Genomic DNA, 19802 nt, shown 5'->3' with positions numbered 1-19802 from the left:
AAGCAGGATGGTTGAGGGGCAAGTTGTGTGTACACTGCTGTCCCTGACACAGGGCCCCACTCTGTAAGAGGAGAGCTGCCATCTGCCCCAGCCATCACCAGGGGGTCCTGGCCCTCTGCTCCCCTGCCCAGCCTCGGCTCCTCCCATTAGAGATTACGGGTACTTGCACTGGGGAGGAGGCCCTGGGCCCAAGCAGAGAGCCAAGACACCCATGTCCCCCAAGGAACTTTGCTACTGGGAGGGAGGAGCCATGGCCCTGGCTTTGCTCCACCAGCTGCACTGATAAACACTGAGGGACATTAAGGGAGGATGCGTCTACATTCTCCCTGCCCTTTTGTTTCTCTCCTTTTCCATCTCATCTCTCAAGTCGCCTTTTCTGTCAGATAAACCTCAGAAATTATTTTGAGATTTTTTTTTATTTTAAATAAGAGGTGAATTGAAGACTATTTGAATTGACTATATTATGCATAAATATTTATATTTTATCTAAACTGCGCTGTAACAAACTGTGTTAAATGTTTGGAATTATAGATGAGGGCCCTTCCCTGCCCTCAGTCACACACCTTGTCCCCCTCACAGGGTAATGTTTTTCCTGATATAAAAGCCCTTGAATTACTTAATGGGGGGGGGGGGGTTGAGGGGAAGAGAATGATGGTCTGGAATCTCATGTGTTCCACTTAGTGTTGTCTTCCCTCCACCCAAATCCCCAAGGATCAGGCAGGCACTCTTTGAGGTGATAGGCTGGCTTAAAATTTGGGGGCCTATTTGGGGGAAAAGTGGTCAACTTCCCACTTTTCCTTCTGCCTTTATTCTTAACAATTTCAAGTATTTGGGGGTAGGCATATTAAAAATTAGTTTCATCCCCACCCTCAAAAAAAAAATCCTATCCCATGTCAGTCTTAACGGGAAGAAACCACATCATCAACAAAAGTTGTTCCCATGTTCCTTTTGTGACAAAAAGGGACTGACTTTTATATAACCAAATGTGGTGTTTTAGTGACTTTTTGATAATGTACAGTTTTTTTGTGAATTTAAATTTATTTCTTTCTATATTTTTAGGACCAATCTCATTTTTAATAAGGTTTAAAAGGAAAAAAAAAGTCTAGAAACTCCTGTTGTTGCCATGTGATGTTCCACAAGTGCAGCTGTAGAAAAAGTGCTTGTCAGTTGAATAAAAACCACATTTGATAGAGATTCTGTGGTGCTGTCTGTTCTGGGGGAGGGTGATTGGGAAACCTCAAGTCTTGTATTGAACTGACAGAAACAGCTCTTACAGCACGGTTGGGAATGACCACCTGATTCCATTCCCTTTGTGAACTTTAATTTGGTCCAGGCACTGGCTTTCCACGGCCCTGCTTCGAAGATGTCTTTCTTGGGCAAAAAAGCCGACCACCAACCTACTTCCTTCCCCTGATCAGGACACTGAGGCTGGTTTTTTCATCATTTTATTTAAAAACAGAATTTGAAATGAGACAGCTGGAGCTCCACAAGATTGCAGGGAGGGGGGTACATTGGAAAATTTAGGAGATAAACAGGGATAAGCTGGAGTGCTTTCAGCATAGAAGCAGGCAGAATACAAAACTAGAAACTCTGAATAAACAAAATCAAAAAGAAAAAAAACTTTAAAAAACCTGTACAAAATGTTTCTAAGTATAAATTAAACTTATTTCAGATCTACAATGAGTATATATGAGATGGGGATTGGTGAGGGGTGCGTGGGATTAGCATAAAGATGGTCCCCTGTTGGCATCTCCATCAGGACCTCAGATAAAGCTCAACTCAGACAGTTGGATACCAACTTTTCTTCCCCTCAGTCCAGCTTGAAAATAGGAGAGGTAAGTGCCCCAGGGTGATTAAAAGAGGTCTCTGGAATAAGGCTGTTTTTAAAGCCCAACAGGGGAAGAAGGCAAATGAGATGACAAAGCCCCTGTGCCTGTGTTGGTTGTCAAACGGGGAGGCTACTGCTGCGGCCCTTACACTTTCTCCCTTTCTGGAGCTTGGACCAGGTAAAGAGTTAAGCCACTGGTCAGGAGGGAGCTGTCTCAGGGTCCGGGACCCATCAGCCCGGCTTCAACTTCAGTGTTCGTTGAAGAGCAGGCACCAGCGCCACAGACTCGGTCATGCTGGATTCTACAGAAAGTAGCAGCAACTAAACTTTGTTTTTTAGTTACGGACCCTTCCCCCCCACGTCACCCATTCTTGCTCCCAAACCTGAAGCAGGTGAAGGGGGCCCAAGCAGGTGGTTGTGCCCTTGTTCTGAACAATGAACGGTGAGATTTGTGAGGTAGATGTGTCACGAGGAGGGAACGCTGCTGGGTGTGTGGTGGGAAGTGAGGAGGAGGTCCGAACAGGCGAGCAGAGCCCTGCCGCCCGGACGGTAGCCGTGGGGAGGACTCGGTGGGGTGGAGGGAAGGCAGAAGGGCGGCGCCAACACGGCGGGAAGAAGGGATAGCCACTACAGAAAGGGAGCTCGCGTGGGAGGTGGGAAAGCTGGGGAAGAGGAAGGGCTGACGATCACGGGAGGTCAAGGCACAAAGAAGCTAAGCCCTCCCGCTGCTTCTGCCTGGCCGCGGGGAGGGATGGTAACCTTTCACCTGTTTTTATTGCTCAAAGCTGCTGGGGGCGAGGGGGCCCTACTGCCCACCCTGGGTAGGTGCGGCCGGGTGGCTGGGCTGCAATGCCGCCACCCCCCAGCAGGTGGGGCACGTGGCAAGCGGCAGGCCAGCCCCCGCCCGCAACAGCCCAGCTGGCCTGGCTGCTCCAGCTCGGACCGGGGCCATCCCAGGGCCCGGGAGCGCCGGCTCTTAGCACCGAAGGGAGGAAGCCCCGCATGGGGCCTGCAGAGCTTCCAGTCTCCTCTCCTCACTTACCCTCCACCCCTAATATACAGGTTCTCCTCGAGAATCTGAGGACAGGAGGCCAGACTAGGACCTGCTTAACTTTCTTTGGTTAAACAAAACAAAATCTTAAAAAGAAATATTTCGCTTCTCCTCCCCACTTTTGCCCCCAAGACACAGTATTTTCCTTCCCTCAGACCGGGTCTGCCCCGTCCCCTGGCTTGGGGCTGCTGTGATCCAGGCCCTATGGGAAGCAATGGCCACGATGGCAATGCTGAATCAGGTCTGGGTCTCTCAAACCCAGGAAAGGACGGCCGGTTCTGTGACATTCCTATTTGGCTTTCTTAAAAAATTAAAAAAAAAATGTGCATACACACATATGCACCAAGAGATACACAGAAAAAACGCTTTAAATAGTAAGACCATCTCTGCAATCACAGAAACTGAGCATTCTCTTCCGAGGGAGAGGCTGTGAGGCTGTGCAGACCCTCTGCTATGTCCCCCATCCCAAAGCCACAGCCCCTGACAAAACTGAACGAGGGCCTGAAGGAGCAGGGACCAGCCGGGCTGCTGAGCTCAGACCTCCCGCAGCCTTCAGCTGTCCCCACTCCTTCAGTCTGTGGCTTTGGGCTGAGGGGAAGGATTTCCCTCCCCTCACCCTATTTCTTCTTCCTTTATCACAACTGATCACATGAAAAGAAACAAAAATCTTGCCTCCCTCCCACCCCCCAAATATCTCAAGAGTAGCAACTCAAAAGCACCAGATAGAATCATCATCACCACCACCAACCACCAGAAAAGTTTAAAGTCAATGGTCAGTCTAAATCCCCTGGATCCCCAACAGTACGAACAATGAGACTTCACAAGGGCGAGCTCCAGAAGAAACCTAATGAAGACCACTATGGGGATGCTTAAAAAACCAAACAGGTGGTGAGGGAAGGGGCAGGGGGATGGCAAAGGAAGAGAGGCATTAGCTCTGCTGCATGTGGATGGCTGAAGACCCCACTGCACCTCAAGGCAATGCCCTCAGCGACCCCAGGCTTCATTTTCCTTATTTTTCCCTAAGAGTGCCCAGACAAGGTCAGAGTTATGTAGTCTTCCTTGGCCAACTCTCAAGAATGAAAGCTCTCGCATCCTTACCCCCTGCCCCCCAGCAGCCAGACTGTTCCGACAGGATGACTGAATGCATGGGGGCTGGAGTTACATTGACAGTAACAAATGGAATGGGGTGAGGGGGCACAAGAAGCATAGGAAAGGCAAGGGGGCACCCTCTGAGCAAATATGTCTTGGGCCTGAGGGTGTCTCAAGTTTAAAAAGCACCCAAAAGAAACTGAAAACTGGCAAACCAGTATCACCCCTCCCCGAGGCTGAACAAAGGGGCAGTCTGGGGGTAAGGGAGCAGGAAGGATAGATTGGAGGGGCCTCTCCCTCCAGCCGATTGAACACCTGATTTTACACCAGCCATCAATCTTAGCTGTTTTTCTGTCCTTGATTGTCTAGTGTAGAAGAGCCTGGCCCATAGGTGGAGAGGACCCAGTCCCTAGGGCTGGAACAGAACCTCCTTTTCATAGTCTTACAATGTAATGATGAAACTGGACTCTAAGTAGGAAGGTGATAAGGGAAAAAGGCCTGTTCCTTGAGGTGGGCAGGGGCATGATACTCCCACTGTTTGTTTCTCCGGCACAGACATAAATCTTACAGTAGGAGAGAAGGTGGGTAGATGGAGAGCAAATCATGGGCCTTTTCCCCTGGAGTCCTAGCTTCACAGGAAAGATGAAATGCAGGGTGGGGGATGGTTATTGCACGTTTCCAGCCCAGATACCTGCTGGACTTCCAGAAGAAGGAAGATGCCTGCAGATGCCCAGAACCTCGGGAGAAGGGCAAGCTTACCAGGACAGTGCAGGCTGAACTACACAATCAGAGATCGGTGTATCCTTTTGTACCCCTACCCAAATGCAAACAGCACAAACACACACACACACATGCACACACTCACTCTTTCTCTCTCTCTCTAACATGCAACCCAAAGCTTGTTGGTAAATCAGAATATGCAGAGAGGTTGCGTTATGTAACGGTCTCCCCCTGGCAGCATCCCTAAGGGTGGGCGTCAGAAGGCACTGTGGATCCCAGGGTCAGGGGTGGAGAATTACCAAGTCCTGTGGGGCAGTATCTACTCCAAGATGAAGCAGCTGGTCAGCTGATCCAGGCTTGACAGAGAAGGTGGGCAGGAAGGCAGCACATGTTCTAGCTGCTGGGGCTCTGAGCACAGCACAAAGGGGCGGGGAGAAAAAGAGAAAGGTGACAGGCCCACAAGCTCCTTTCCTGGAGATGGCACAAAAAGCCAACCAGAGCAGCAGAGTTAGGGTTCCTGAAGAGCTGAAGCCAATGATGATTTCCTAGGTTGGAGATGTCCCCATAGCAGCAAGAAGAGCGGAAGTAGTTGAATTGTCTGATGTCCTGGAGGAAACCTTGTCTCTGTCCAAAGGGCCGGGGTGAGGGACTGGGGAGCTTGTCTCTGGAGCGCCCAAGGGCACATTCCTCTTCCCTGTAGCCAAAGCCTGGCGTTCTTTCCCAGGCAGGAGGCAGGTGAGCAGGGAAGAGGGGCAGAAAGGAGGAAGGAGGCTGGACTCCCCCAACTGCCCACGTCCTGCTCTGCTTTGCTCTTATTTCACAAAATAAAGTTCCATTTCAAAAAACCAAAACCCCCAAGTTAAAAAGCCAAAGTGGGCGGGTTCTGCAGCATGGGGGTGGGGAGAAAGCAGTGGTTGGGTTAGGATGGACCTTGGAGAAGAAGCAGAAAGAGAGGGGCAGGCACGGATTCTGGGAGCTTTACAAAACACAATTCAAAAACCTGCATATTTTCTTTGAAAAAAAAAACCCTACAAAATAATAAAAACAGAAAAGTCTGTAACCAAACCCATCAAGAAGAACCCATGGCCAATGCCCCAGCAACAAAGCTTTCTACTTTCTTTCCAAAGAAATTTTTAAAAATAGCCCAAACAATAAATCCCAACACAACACAACAATTTTTCTCATATGGAGACGTGAATGTCCGGTCACTGGTTGGTCTCCTTAGGGTGTGTAGAGTCTGTTGTGGTTTTTAGAAACGTTTTCTTTGCAAAAGAAAGAAAAAAAAATCTGAACTCCTTGAATGCAGCACAAAGGAAAGGTGGCCTTGTAACCCCAGGCTCCGCCAGTGGTGTGGGGTAGTGTCAGGACATGAGAGCAGAGATGTCCTCTCAGGCCCAGACCCATCTGTAAAACATACCAGTCTTTCATAATAATGATGGCCAGTCCTTCTTGGAGTTGGCCAGTCTACACCAAGATCCCTCATTCTCTGCCCCCAACTACTTCCAACCCATCAGAGCTGGAAACAGAGCCATAGGACAGGCAATACCCAGAGGATCCACACAGCCAGGACAGGTGGGAAACAGCCGTGAAACACTAGATTGCCTGGTCTTGGGACCTCCTCTAACAACCTCTCTCTGCCCCCAGCTCTGGCCCTCCTGCCCTCACCACGTGGCTCTTACCCACTGTTACTTGCTGTACGGGAAGGAATAGGCCGCATGATCAGAGGGAGGGTCCACTGCTACTTGACTTTGCTGGCCACTGTTCTCCTGTATCACAACCAAGACAGTGAGGTCATCCTCCCCTACCCCTACCCTCCCCACAGACTAACATGCTATCCAAAATCTAGTATCTTATCACCTAAACATGGAGTGGCCGGCTCTCTTTACCACAAGTCTTGTTCCACCCCAAAGGCTAACAAGTCTGTATGATCAACATCCAGGCCGTGATTACTGGCAAAAATCTGGGAGGAAGATGAGGGGTCCAGCAGCCCAAAGAGTGTAAGGACTAGGTCTTTCTTATATTCCTGCATGCCTTCCTCACACCCCCAGGGAAATCACAAAGCTCTTACCTCAACAGGAACACTGGAAGAAGGCACAGGCGTGTACTGGGGGATATAAGCTCCTTGCATAGCTGCAGCGGTGGGCATATACTAGGAAGAGGGACATCAAAGGATGGAGCAGACTCCTCCAGGGCCTCCTCTTCTTTCCCATCCCCCACTCTGGCCTTTCAGCTGCCCAGGCCTTCCCCACCTACTGACCCTGGCTCACGCACAGTGTTCTCTAATCCTAAACTTTATTGTTCAACTTGGCCCTGTTCCAGAATGAGGTGGCATAAATGGGCAAGCATTTTTCTTCTTCTTGTAAGGATTTCTAGACAATCTGCAGAAACTTGGAAAGTATCATATTTCTGCCTGCCTGTACAACTTGATGAGGCGGGATTTGGTTGAAGGAGATAATGGGAGGAATAATGATGAAAAGGTAGATGGATATTTTATACCTAATGGGCTTTCTCTGTCCCACTCACATGATCCTGGGTTCTATCCTATGAAAAAACACTGGTAAGCACTATTATACATACTTAATAAAAGAATTATACAGATTGTAAGGAGTCTAAGAGATCCCAGGAAATTTTCATATTGAAGTGATTGTCCATCCCCACCCCCAATCATCCGTGGCTTTACCGTGCCCGTGCTGCTGAGGGAAAGGTGGCCCAGCTGCTGGGTAAGAGGTCCCATCATTGAGGCAGGCTGGATGGAAATGGTGTGGTCCATCCCTGGGGTCAAGACTGTGCCCTGGGGGAAGAAACAGGGAGATAGGAAAGAACAGCGACAAGGTTAGCCTCAAAGTTTTCAGACTCGAAGCTAGTGAACAGCCTGAAATGAAGGCTAATAATGGCCCCTGGAGAACAAGTAGCAGGAAGTAAGAAAGGTGAGCATCAAGCAGTGTCATAAGCAGAGGCTCCCTGACTCTGCGGCCTGGCCGAAAGAGGAGAGGCGAGGCTCCCTCAGGCTAATGCCCCCCAACCACACCCCCGTTCCCCCGGCCTCTTGCAGGAAAGACTAGAGACACTCACTGCAGGCGGCATGAGGTATGACTGGTGGTGCATCCAAGACGGGCTGTGAACCTACAGAGAATGGACATGTCTGAGCCACCCCCTATTGGGGGAAAGGGAAATGTCGCGATGACAATCGCCTATTGGGCCCTGCCCAGTCCCTGAAACTAAATATTGGCAAAGCCAGGGTCAAAAGACCAATAAAAACTGGACTTAGATAAACAAAGGCATTAAGAATAAGCACCTTTCCCACCTAAACCACCATGTTAAACCAAAGAGAATGCATCTTCCCTCCCTTGTGATGATGCTTTTACCTGATATGAAGATACAGGAGATGGGAGATAGGGGGAGAGTGTGGTCTGGGCAATCATCCTGTTCGGGGTGATGCTGTAGGGTGATGCTGTATAAAATCTGTAGGAAAGAGTAATACTAAATAAAAAGGTTATAGGTAGCCATGGGATGAAGGGTTCCATACTTTGGTGAGTTCTCACTATCTCAGTCTACCCAGGTATATTTCCTTGCAGTCCTGCCATCAAAAGAAAGAAAAAAAAGATGCCTTTTCTCTGGACCTCATAGTCATTCCGGATTCCCTCTCCACCAAAATCAAGCTTCCTTATAACAAAAAGTTTACCAGAATCACAAAATACAGTGACCAAATCTAACAATACATACTACTTTCTGCTCTATGAGTTCTGCCTCTCTGCTGTGAAGGCAGAAGGTATGTTTCATCATCTGTGTTCAGATCCCTTCCAGTTAAACATTTTTCATCTTTCCCTCAACTGACTGGCACCCACTTTGTAAGAACAGTCTAGTCACTTTCCTTACATAATTCCAAATTGACTTCCAGGGCTGCTGGTCTACCCACATGCCACCAAAAGTGTATCCACATGCCCATGGCCTCTTTTGGGGACCATTCCCATGTTTTGTCATCTCTGCCAATTTGCAGGGAGGGGAACATTTGCTTTAATTTGCATTTCTCTTACTATTAATGATCTAGGTCACATTTTTTTTTTAAAGCAATTGGGGTTAAGTAACTTGCTCAAGGTTACACGGCCAGTTATTTTGTGTGGGTGCTAAGTATCTGAGGCCGGAACTCATCCCGGGTCTACTGACGCTGGAGTCGGCACTCTTACTCACTGAGCCACCTGGCCGCCCCACTAGGTCACATTTTTGCTTTTTTTTTTTTTTTTTTTGGAGAGCAATTGGGGTTAAGTAACTTGCCCAAGGTTACAAGCCTAGTTTATTTTTGTGTGTGGGTGTTAAGCATCTGAAGCTGGAACCGAACTCAGATCCTCCTGATTCCAGCGTTGGCACTTTACTCACTGCGCCACCTAGCCGCCCCCACTAGGTCACATTTTAAAAGGATTATTTATAGTTTGCAGGATGTTTTGGGGGAAAAACTACTTGTTCATATTGTTTGACTACTTTTCTGCTAGGAAACAGTGCTACCAATTTTACAGTTTTTAATCTATTTTTTTTTTTGCCAATTTGCTATGTAGAAATATTACCTTAAAGTTACTTTAAAATGTGTATCTCTGCATATTCAAATAATTGAATAAGTTTTCAAGTTGTTATGAACAATTTGTGTTTCTTCCTCTGAAAACTGTTCATATCACTAGAGAAGGGTTACTGTTATTCTTCAAGTTTTGCATCAGTTCTTTGTAGATACTAGCTATATATACCACAAATATATTTTTCTTTTTATATAGAAAATTTCTCTACAGAACAATATCATATTTCTATCTGCCAGATATTCCTCCCTGGATGATGTGATGGTACCTTCAAACTTAACTAATACCTTTTTTTAAAAATCTGCCACTCTCAAGAACTGGAAATTGAGGAGATGCCCAGCAGTTGGGGAATATGAATGTATTATGGTATGTGGTATATGAATGCAATGGAATATTATTGTGCTATAAGAAATGAGGATTAGACAGACTTCATAATAACCTGGAGGGACCTATATAAACTGATGCTGAATGAAGTGAGCAGAACCAGGAGAACATTGTATACAATAATAGCAACATGATGATAAAATATGATAGACTTAGTTCTTCTAAGCAATACAATACCAAAAGACTCATGATGGAAAATGCAGTCCATATCGAGGGAAAGAACTATGGAATATGAATGCAGATTGAAGCTTACTATTTTCATTAAAAATTTTTTTGTTTGTTTCTTTTTTCTTTCTTGTGGTTTTTCCCATTTGTTCTGATTCTTCTTTCACAACGTGACTAATGTGGAGATATGATTAATATGATAGTACATGAGTAACCAATAGCAGATTGCTTGCTGTCTTGGGAAGTGGGGAGAGGAGGGAAAAAAATTTGGAACTCAAAATCTTATAAAAATGAATGTTGAAAACTATCTTTACATGTAATTGAAAAATAAAATAAAGTACTATTAAGTGGGGGGAAAGTCTGCCACTCTCACTAACTTCCCATCCTCTAAAAATGGCCCCACCATCTTCCCAGTTACTCTTAGTCATCTTCAATTCTTCCCTCTCTCTCAACCGTAGACATCACATCAGTTGCCAAGTTTTTTGGTGTCCAACTGCCATATCACTCACATTCTCTTCTGCATGTCCACCTCTCAACCACGGCTCTTAACCTATTCTCACCTATGTTATTGGCATAGCCATCTAACAAGTCTTTCTCCATTTCATCCATTACCTCTTCCCTCTACCTTCCATGCCTAAGGTACGCACTGGCATGATCATGTCATTCATCTACTCAAAAAATCTTCAGCAGTTCTTCACTGCCTACAGAACCTGCCTACCTCAACATTTCTGACTGCATAGCCATCACATGTTATGATTCTTCTGAGTTCCAGCCAAACTGAACTTCTCTCCATCTCTCATGCTTGTCTTCGCCTCTCCATGGCTTTTTCTCCATGCATCTCTGCTTCTCAGTGCCTGGCACAGACTCTGTCCTCTACTCCATCTGTTCAAGTGCCTCTCTCCCTTAAAGGCCCACTTCAGATGCTTTCCCCTTACTATAGTCTTCCTTGTATCAAACCATATCCCTCTCAGTCCTGACAGCAGAAGATGTGCCATTTTAAAAGTTGTCTCACACAAATTTGGCCTTAATATTCCTTAAATTTGTCATGCAAAAACTTTATGAAAAAATAAACAATTAAAATTTTGTCTCCAATAATTTCTTCCATTTGTTCAAGAGAAAATTTTTCCCCTACACAAATGAGAAACAATTTTCTTTCAATTTTAAGAAATAATTAGAGTATTAATTCAAATGGAGGATGTGAGGTCTGGAACAAAAGCTATCAGAATTTTTCCATAATACTGTTACCCAAATTTCAAAAATTGAATGAATCCTTCCCCTCACCATAGGCTCAAGAGCTGGAAGAGATACCCCAGAGGCCATCTCCTCTGACCCTTTCATTTTACAGATGAATAAAATAAACCTAGAGAGGTTAAGTAAGGGATTTGCCCAAGGTCACACTTATAGGCTTTATCAAACATTAAAAACAATGATAGACTAGGTTCTATTTCTGGATTTTCTTCTATTCCAATGATTTATTTTTCTGTTTTACAGTGACCATCTAACACTTTATCTTGAAAGCTTATAGGATAAATTCTACATAAATATTTTTTCCATAGTACCTCTTGATGTTTCTGTCTGTTTTTCTAGAATTAATTTTGTGTTGGATTTTTCTAATTCTGTAAAATAGCCCTTTGGTAATTCAACTGATATTGGAATAAAATCTATAAACTAATGAGCGAAGTATTTTGGCAGACCTAACCATATATATGGTGGGGATGATCAGTTAAGTTCCTTCTAATTTCTGTTCAACAAAAATATTTGAAAAATTTGACACTCTGTCATAACTGTAAATGGTATTTCCCTATCAGGTTTTTAAAATTTTTATTTGTGACATATAGAAATGCAAATGACTCTGTGGATTTATTTTATATCTTGCTACCTTGGTAGAGGAAATAATCACTTCATTTCCCCCCCTTAAATCTCTCAGATCTTCTAAATAGATATCCCATCATATCATTTGCAAATAGAGATATTTTAACCTCTACATGGGTCATCCTATTCCCCATAGTTTCTTTTTCACGCCTTAGTGGATTGCTAACATTTCTAAGAGGCAGGTGTGGCGTACTAGAGAGAATTAGGAGTCAGAAGGGGAGGACCCCCACCTCACTCTGGATGAAGGTTCACTAGAGGGGACTCTGCAAGTCATTTAAGCTTTCTAAGTTTTATTTGCCTCCTCTATAAAGTGAGATACTCCTGTCCTGCCACTACCTAACTCACAGGGCTGTGAGGAGGAAAATAAGTACACTTTAAAGCACTACATAAGTATCAGCTACTATATTTATTAAGATTACATAAAATTAAAAGTGATAGTACACAGCCCTGATTTTCATCTGTTTTTAAAAGAAATGTCTCTATTTCTCCACTGTATATGTGAGCTCTTGGTTCCAAATCTTATCCCTGAATGTTTCAGCTACAACATGGAGTGCTGATGAGGACTTACCCATTCTGTAGAGCTGTGGCAGGGTCATAGGTCAGTGCCATGCCACCCTGTGAGAGAAAAGCACAAAGATCAGCCTGGGAGTATCTGGGTGAGAGGCAGGAAAACTCAGACTCCAAAGGCATGAGAAACCTTTAGTTTCCAGATGATTACCACAGTCAAACCTGGAAAACCTGGATTAAGGCTTTCCCTATAATGAGGCCTGGGCAAGCCCAATGGCCAGGGTCTGCCACGTCTCATAATAAAGTTCTCCAGAGAAAGTTTGCCAGTGTCCTTGTGCTGCTTCTTCTGGCCTCCAAACGAGTGCTTGCCTTGTCTGAGTTCCCCATAAAATAATCTTTTAGGCAAACATATCCTTGGCATTCGAACAATATGGCCAACCCATTGGAGTTGCACTCTCTACAGTAGAGTCTGAATGCCGGGCAGTTCAGCTTGATAGAGGACCTCAGTGTCCGGTGCCTTATTTATCCTGCCAGGTGATCTTCCTAAGACAATTCCAATGGAAGTGATTCCGTTTCTTGGCATGGCACGGGGAGACTGTCCAGGTTTCACAGGCACACAAGGATAAGGTCAGTACAGTGGCACTGTAGACCTTCAGAGTTTGGTAGGCACTCTCACACTTTCTTTTGGAACCTTCCAAACACTGTGCTAGCTCTGGCACTGAGTAGTATATTAACCCCATCATCTGGGTGGACTTCCCCAGAAAGTACACTGCCAAGGGAAGTGGACTTGTCCATAGCCTTCAAAATTTCTCCATTTGCTATAGCCAATGGCTCCATGTATGAATGGTGTAGGGTGGTGCTGGCTGGTGTCGTCAGGCCAAAATTAGCACAAGCAGCAGAGAATCAATCCGTGCTCTGCGCATCTCAGCCTCAGACACTGCACTGAGCAGAGGCTTTGTTACTGCTCCAAAAGTAGAGGATCTTCTACAACAGCCCTGCAGTTAAGCAGTCACTCTCTCTCAAGGGGATGCCTGATACCTGCTAGGCCTTTGGGTTGATATCAGCTATATCAGAAAGCAAGTTAACAGACCTTCTATCCCACTTTACTGTCTTCATGTTACTTCTGCATCCTTACAAGACTCCTTCCCCACTTACCACATCACCATCTCGTGGCCAAGACCGGCCATTCTGCACATATTTCCCCTGGTTCTGGCGTTTCTTTTGTCCACCATCAGCAAATTTGCAGAGCAAAGGATCAGATGGGGCTGCCAAGAGAAAAGTGGAGAGGAAGCTGAGTTCTTCCCCAGCTTTACCCAAGCACAGCCATGCTTCTTATCTCACTGTGGAGTGAGCTCCCCATGGACCTCTCAGCCCAGATCCTTATCTCCCTTACCTGGTACTCCAGGGGGTGTCTTAATGTATTTGCCATTAAAGTGGGTGATAATGGCTTCACACTTCTCTGTGGACTCCATCCTACAGAGGAGAGGAAGTAACAGTTAGACTCTGGCTTCTCTGATCTTTAAGAACTCTCTCTATTTTTGTTGTGCAGTCCAAACCCTCTATGGGCAGGAGTTCCTAAGATCCCAGGCTGTCTCAAATGCATCCAGTCAGACTTGCAGAAGCTCAATCAATGTCCCTCTCTCTACATATTCTAGGAAGTAGGAGAAGCAAAATCTTTCCAATGTGATGAAACAGATAATTGAAGAATTTAAAGACCTATGTTCTAGTCTTAATTCTACCTGTTAGTAGTTATTCTGATTCTGTAAATCTCTGAGTCTCAGTCTCTTCATTTGTAAAATAGGGGTAATATAGACCCCACTCCATCTCACAGGGTTTTGAAAACTAAATGAAATAAACGTGAACATACTTTTAAAACTGCAAAGTCCTATATAAAACACAGGATTTTCCTAAAATGTTAAAGCAAAACTCTAATATATTTTCTATCTGAATGTGTAGCTCAAAATCTAGGGTCCCTCCTGGTAAGAAAGGAAGTAGAAGAGCCCAGAATAGGATATTTCTGGGGAGATGATGATTCAGGACAAGAGAGCTCAAGGACTGGACTTTGGTGCAGTTAAAATAGGAGTTGGACAGCATGTGATGTGAACAAGACTCAACATCCTGAGAAGTGCTCTCTTCAATACAGGACTAAGGGCCTCAGTGGGGAGCAGCCCAAACAACAGCATCTATGCAGAAGGCACCAGAATTGTTTCTAGGTCTGGAAAAAAAGGGCACATGACAGAGAAAAAGGAAGCAGTTGGGGGAAGATTAGGAGCCAAAGCATTTTTGTGATGAAATGTGACATACTCACTTCCCAGGGTAGTCATGAAGAAAATGATTTATAAACTTTAAGGGGTTAAATGTGGCATCAAGGTGGAGGAGGCAGAGGAAACAGAACCTCGAGCCTGGGCTCATGTCTTGCCTCTGGCACAAACAATCGGCATGGCTCTGGCCAAGTCACTTCATTTCTACCTCAAGCAACTATCTAAGACTCTAAGTTAAGAAACAATTGCCTCTCTGCACTGGTAGAGGGAGTTCAATCACCAGGCAGTTCTTTAGGCCTATCAAATCACAGGTCTGGACCAAAAAGGGTGATACAAATATGTGAGCTTTTATAAAATAAATATATATGAATAAAAATTAAAATTGCCATCAAGTATTTCTAAACAAGGGCTTAAGGCCCGGATTATTCCTGAATTCCCAAGTGCCTCGTGGGAGGGTCAGGTTGACAGCAGACTTTCCTTTCCGTACTGCCTGACCTCAGGGCCTCTTACCTTGCAAAGCCAACCCCTCGACTGGTCCCACTTGTGTCTCGGAGAATTCGAGTAGAAATGACTTGCCCAAAAGGCTTCAACATCCCCTCCAACTCCTGCTCATCCATAGTCACTGGGAGGTTTGAGATGTATAAATTTGTAGGGTCCTGCTCCTGTTGCTATGAAAGCATAAAGGTGAGAAAGGGCAGGGCTTGCTCCAGCTCCCCCCTCACCCCCCATATTTCAGGGGAAAAAAAACACATAAACTCGTGAAGATGTTTGTAACCATTCCTCCTTCCCTGCCTCCCAACTACCAGCTCATTATTTCTAGTTCAGCTTGTGACTGCTCCTTTAGGAGCCAAGTACGGTACCAGGCCCGGTGCCCCTTCACAGACAGTCCCAGGAGGCAGGAGATTCCTGGGACGCCTGATCAGGCGGGACGGTTTTAAGAATTCCCCCTCCCCCATCTTCCGGCCACATCAGCGTCCCTCTGAGCAGGAATGCATGTTCACTTTCTGATGAAGGGAGGGCAAAAAGAGGAAAGAAAAAAGAAAGGGTAATGTGCCACTAGGGCACAGTCCAGCTTCATTCTGGACAGCTCCCAGAGCCTCTTACAGTCAGTCAGTCATTCTCCAGATAGTAGAAGTTGAGAGCCTTTCTGAGGGCTTTTCCCAGGGGTAGGGTATGAGCATAGCTCTCCCTACATAAAGGTCTAATCCCAAGAACCTTGGCAGTCAGTCAGCTTGCCCAAGGGCCCCAGGACACCCTAAACTTAAGACTTTCTCCCGTCTTTGCCTTCAGGGCTTCCTTTTCCTTTAACTCACAGAACAGAATTAGGCCCCCACCTAACAATAAGCATTGCAAAGACAAAATTCTCTACAACCACGACAAAAACAAAAAGAAAAGACCCCTGATGCCCACAGCTTAATAGAAAAAAGCAAGTCCTGGTCAGGATATGAAAGAGAACAGAGAAAGAGACATTCCCTGCCTCCCTTTACCTCCGGTAATGGTTACCCCAAATTCAGAGGGAACAATGTTGGAGAATATCAGCTCTAAATTGCACAATCCGATTTAGTAGAATTACAAAATCTCCACAAGATACTGGAGGCAGAGAAGGGAAAGAGCCTCAGGTCATTAGTCCCTTAGACTAACAGAAAGAGTCAGTGAGGGAGTGTGGCTTTATGAATTGAGGGTCTGGTCCCTTAAGGGGAATTGAATTTCTGTTACTCAGTCTGTTCTGGTCTGTATCATCTATAAAGTCAGCCTCCTTCCTACCTGCCAAACAGGTGGGGCCTCATCCAGAATAGGGAGGGCCCTGGAATGAGCTATACTCAATCAGGGCTTTTTGAGTTCTCAGAAAACTTTGAGCTTGAGACCATCCCTTGGGCTATCTATGCCCCCAGGGAGGCTGGAGGTGCCAAGAATAAGGAAATCCCCTTACCTTTGCCATCTGTGCCTGCACCCCGCTGGCCTTAAGCGCAGTCACAGCTTTCTGTGCAGCTGAAGGACTGTCAAAATCTACAAAGCCATAGCCTAGAAAAAGGGGACCACATTAACTGTAAAGGGGACATTAGACAGGTAGAGAGGCTTTTCAGGGGGGATGAGAAAAAGTTAATTATATAATACAAGTGGCAGAAAGGAAGGGAAACTGAAGATTTCAAATGTTCTCCATGGATTCTATAAACCCTTGGAGATTTCTAACAATGTATGAGAGGATTAATCTACATGTATCTTCCCCCACTCCTTTCCCACTGGAACTAAAAATTTCAGGAGTTCTACACAATATCCCACAACTGGGAGGGGTTTCCCTTCTACCTACCTTGTCACACCCCTGAAATATGAGGCCTGTTGGCACTATAGCTTCTCTATGGCAAGAGTGAGCAACCACCTACTATGGTAGCCCCATGATCAATATCACCCACCTTTCACTTTCCCAAACCCAGCCCAATCTATCCAAACACAACTAAGTTACTGCCATAGATAGTTTTTGCCTCCAGACACACATAGCTACTTTACAGTCACAGAAGAAATTAAGTTGCTAGGCTAAGTCTTAATTCACATGCCCCTGCCCACTTCTACCACCAAATCCAGGGAAAAACATGGGCAAGGAATAAACCCAAACAAAGAAGCTTCTGTGTAATATATATTCAATGTCTTCTATGTCCAAGTAATCATGATGGCATTCATAGCTAAAGCAATATGACCATCAGGAATTCTAGGGACTATCAACCAGTTTTGAAAGGCTGGCAGGCTAAACTAATTCCCTGGCACTGTGCTTGCTAATCTAGGGGCAAAGGAGATGTACAAGGAGATAACCACTTTAAAAATACTACCTACCCCCAAAGACGGTCTGTCTTCTCACCTTTGCATTTGTTTGTTGTCTTATCCAATATGGCCTTAGTAGACACAATTTTGCCATATCTAGGTGGGGAAAGGGAAGGGAGGAAAAGCAAAGTAATTATTGGAGGGCAAGAATGGGAGTAAACTCTTGAGCACTGAGAAAGGTTAATGAGTCCACCCCCACCTCCCATGCCAAGTATAATACCCATGAGGACAACTGTTCTTCCTACTGCAGCCTGGACAATGTACAGCCCTAGGACCACTTTCAGTGCCAAAGGATTCCCTGAGGCCTTCTAAAAATGTAAAGGATGTAAAAGAAAGTGAAGATGCAACAAGTGCTTGGTCCCTGACCAGCCTTACCCTCCTTCCGCTATTCACTACTGTGCCAGTCATGTAACTTGGCAGGTGGGTTACCTGTTTGCCATAAGACTGGAGGCAACCAACCATTGTCACTCTGTCTCTAGTCTGAGAGAAGCAGTTTCATATAAAAATCTTAGGTAATAAGTGTAATTAATGGATATTATTGAAATTTCCCTTTTTAAAAATATTATTTATTTGCAAAATAGTTCAATCATTAATTATACCTTTACTTGGAAAATGAACCATTAAAAACCTATCTGTGGCCTGAAGAAGTTTGGTGCATTTTAATTTTGGGTTCTACCTACTGCCAAGTTGTGCAGGTCTGTCCTACTGGTTCCAGGTAGCTATCTCCTACATGGAGAAGAAATCAGCTGCCAATACCACCATATAACTCCCTACCCTTAAGAGATCTCCTGAATGAGATCATATACCATCTACAATGGAGGATCATAAGACAGAGGATTGGGGAGGGAAGCTACAGCTCCTAGAAAACCAGTCAATCAATCAGTCTACAAGCTTTTTTTAAGCATCTACCCTGTAGACATTCTGCCAGGTGCTTGAAGCTACTCATCCAGCTTGGGCCATAGCATATCCACATTTTCACACTCTGGCATTTAAAGCTCTTCACAACCTGACTCCAACCTACCTTTCTAAACTTCTTATACATTACTTTATGGTTAAGTCAAATTGGCCTTCTGACAATTCTTCGTGGATGACACCCTGCTTCCTGTCTCCATGCCTTTGTATTGGCTGTCTCAATACTCAGAATGCAGTCCTTCCATTTGTGGTGGAGTACCTTATCTTCATTTTCCTAGCTGCTTAGTGCCTTCCCCACTCAAATTATCTAGTATTTATTTTGTATATACCTGTATATATATAAATGGACCTTTATGTACAGCTATTTCTTCACCCCACACACAACTCCCAAAAAATGTAACCTGTTTCCCTTTCCTCTTCATATTTCCACCTAGGACTAGGAGTCATTTAAATGTCTGTTGATTGATTGATCTTCCAAGGCCCAGAGCCACCAGCCTTTTTAGACACCAGGAATTCGAAATGACTATCCCTCAATTGACCCTGCCTCCAGCTAGTCTGGCTTACTCTGCCCATGCCCTGGGATCTCAACTTTCACCTTTTTCCAAAGGCCCTACTAAGTGCTTCAGGGTCTCCCAGACTCCTAGGTTACAGAGGGGAGTGTGTAGGATTCAGGACTGGGGTGTGTTAGCAGATTTACAGAAGTTCTCCTAACCTAAATACTCCTGCATATTTCAAAAGAAGGAGGAAGGAATCTTAAAAAGGCAAAGCAAGGATCACAAATCCAGAGGAAGAGAAAATACCAAGACCTTCCCCCAGGCCCTAGAGAAGGGACGGAGGACTCAATTATTCTTTGGCTCCTCAGGCTGAAGCTGATTCCTTCAATGGGGCTTCTGTTTCTGGGGGGTAGCGAGAAGGTAAAGAAGAGCCCTGAAGGCTGAGGCCAGCCATTAGACTGAAAGCAGGAGTGTTTGGGGCAATCCCAGCCCCCCAAGCACCACAACACTTGAGTGCTCTCCCGACTGCAAGCAGCTGGGGGGGACACAAGAGAAGTCAGGCTGTAGACAGAAGGACACAGATGCTGCTGTCCCACACGGAGCTTCGGGTGGGGCAAGAGATTTTGAGCCAAGAATTTCCAGTGCAGCTGGGTAGAGTTGGGCCAATGTGGCTTCCTCCTTAAAGGATTGCTGCTATGAGAGCTAAGATCTGTAATTCTAATCCCCATATTACTTCCTCCCCAACCTGAGGTTAGGTTGTAATTTACCTACAAGTGAGGGATACTGTCCTTACAACAGCAGGGACAAGGACAAGAAATCCTCCTAATTCAACATTTATTGATAAAAATGTCTACTGTGTGTCAGGCACTTGGGATAGGGACTGAGATTATAAAGGTGAAGGGTAAAATCCAGACCAGGTTGTAGTAAGAAATGACTTCTAGCAGGGGAAGCTAGGCTAGACCAGGGATGGATTGATTCATGGAAGAGAAGGCACCTAAACTGAGGTCGTGAAAAGAAAATAGCTTCACCAAAGATGCAGAGGGGTATGTTTTTGGGCATACCGTGTTTCCCCGATAATAAGACACTGTCTTATTAATTTTTTTGGACAGAAAAACACCAGAGGGCTTATTTTCAGGGGAGGGC

General features: G+C 45.2%; 1 protein-coding gene across 6 annotated transcripts in view; it reads right to left on the bottom strand.

The window, feature by feature from the left end:
* Nucleotides 1-1429: 1429 nt before the first annotated feature.
* RBMS2 (RNA binding motif single stranded interacting protein 2) overlaps nt 1430-19802 on the bottom strand; it is a 47969-nt gene continuing 29596 nt past the window's right edge. For 5 of the 6 annotated variants that reach the window (XM_069079525.1, XM_069079534.1, XM_069079507.1 and 2 more), the window contains 12 exons: nt 17291-17349; nt 16370-16461; nt 14950-15107; nt 13572-13651; nt 13334-13443; nt 12240-12286; nt 8054-8150; nt 7761-7811; nt 7369-7479; nt 6757-6837; nt 6368-6454; nt 1430-6092 (listed from right to left, as the gene is read on the bottom strand). In XM_069079525.1, the coding sequence (XP_068935626.1) occupies nt 6374-6454; nt 6757-6837; nt 7369-7479; nt 7761-7811; nt 8054-8150; nt 12240-12286; nt 13334-13443; nt 13572-13651; nt 14950-15107; nt 16370-16461; nt 17291-17349 (967 nt within the window). In that variant the 3' untranslated portion in view covers nt 1430-6092; nt 6368-6373. Of the gene's footprint in view, nt 6093-6367; nt 6455-6756; nt 6838-7368; nt 7480-7760; nt 7812-8053; nt 8151-12239; nt 12287-13333; nt 13444-13571; nt 13652-14949; nt 15108-16369; nt 16462-17265; nt 17350-19802 lie in introns of all 6 variants that reach the window. The other variant, XM_069079551.1, reaches the window with a different exon arrangement.

The sequence above is a fragment of the Petaurus breviceps genome, unplaced genomic scaffold (assembly GCF_028583685.1).
Source record: "Petaurus breviceps papuanus isolate PSGF00001 unplaced genomic scaffold, PetGlider_PUasm1.0 154, whole genome shotgun sequence".
Taxonomy (NCBI): Eukaryota; Metazoa; Chordata; class Mammalia; order Diprotodontia; family Petauridae; genus Petaurus; species Petaurus breviceps.
Note: the sequence above shows the minus strand (reverse complement) of the source record. Positions and strands in the feature narration are given on the sequence as shown.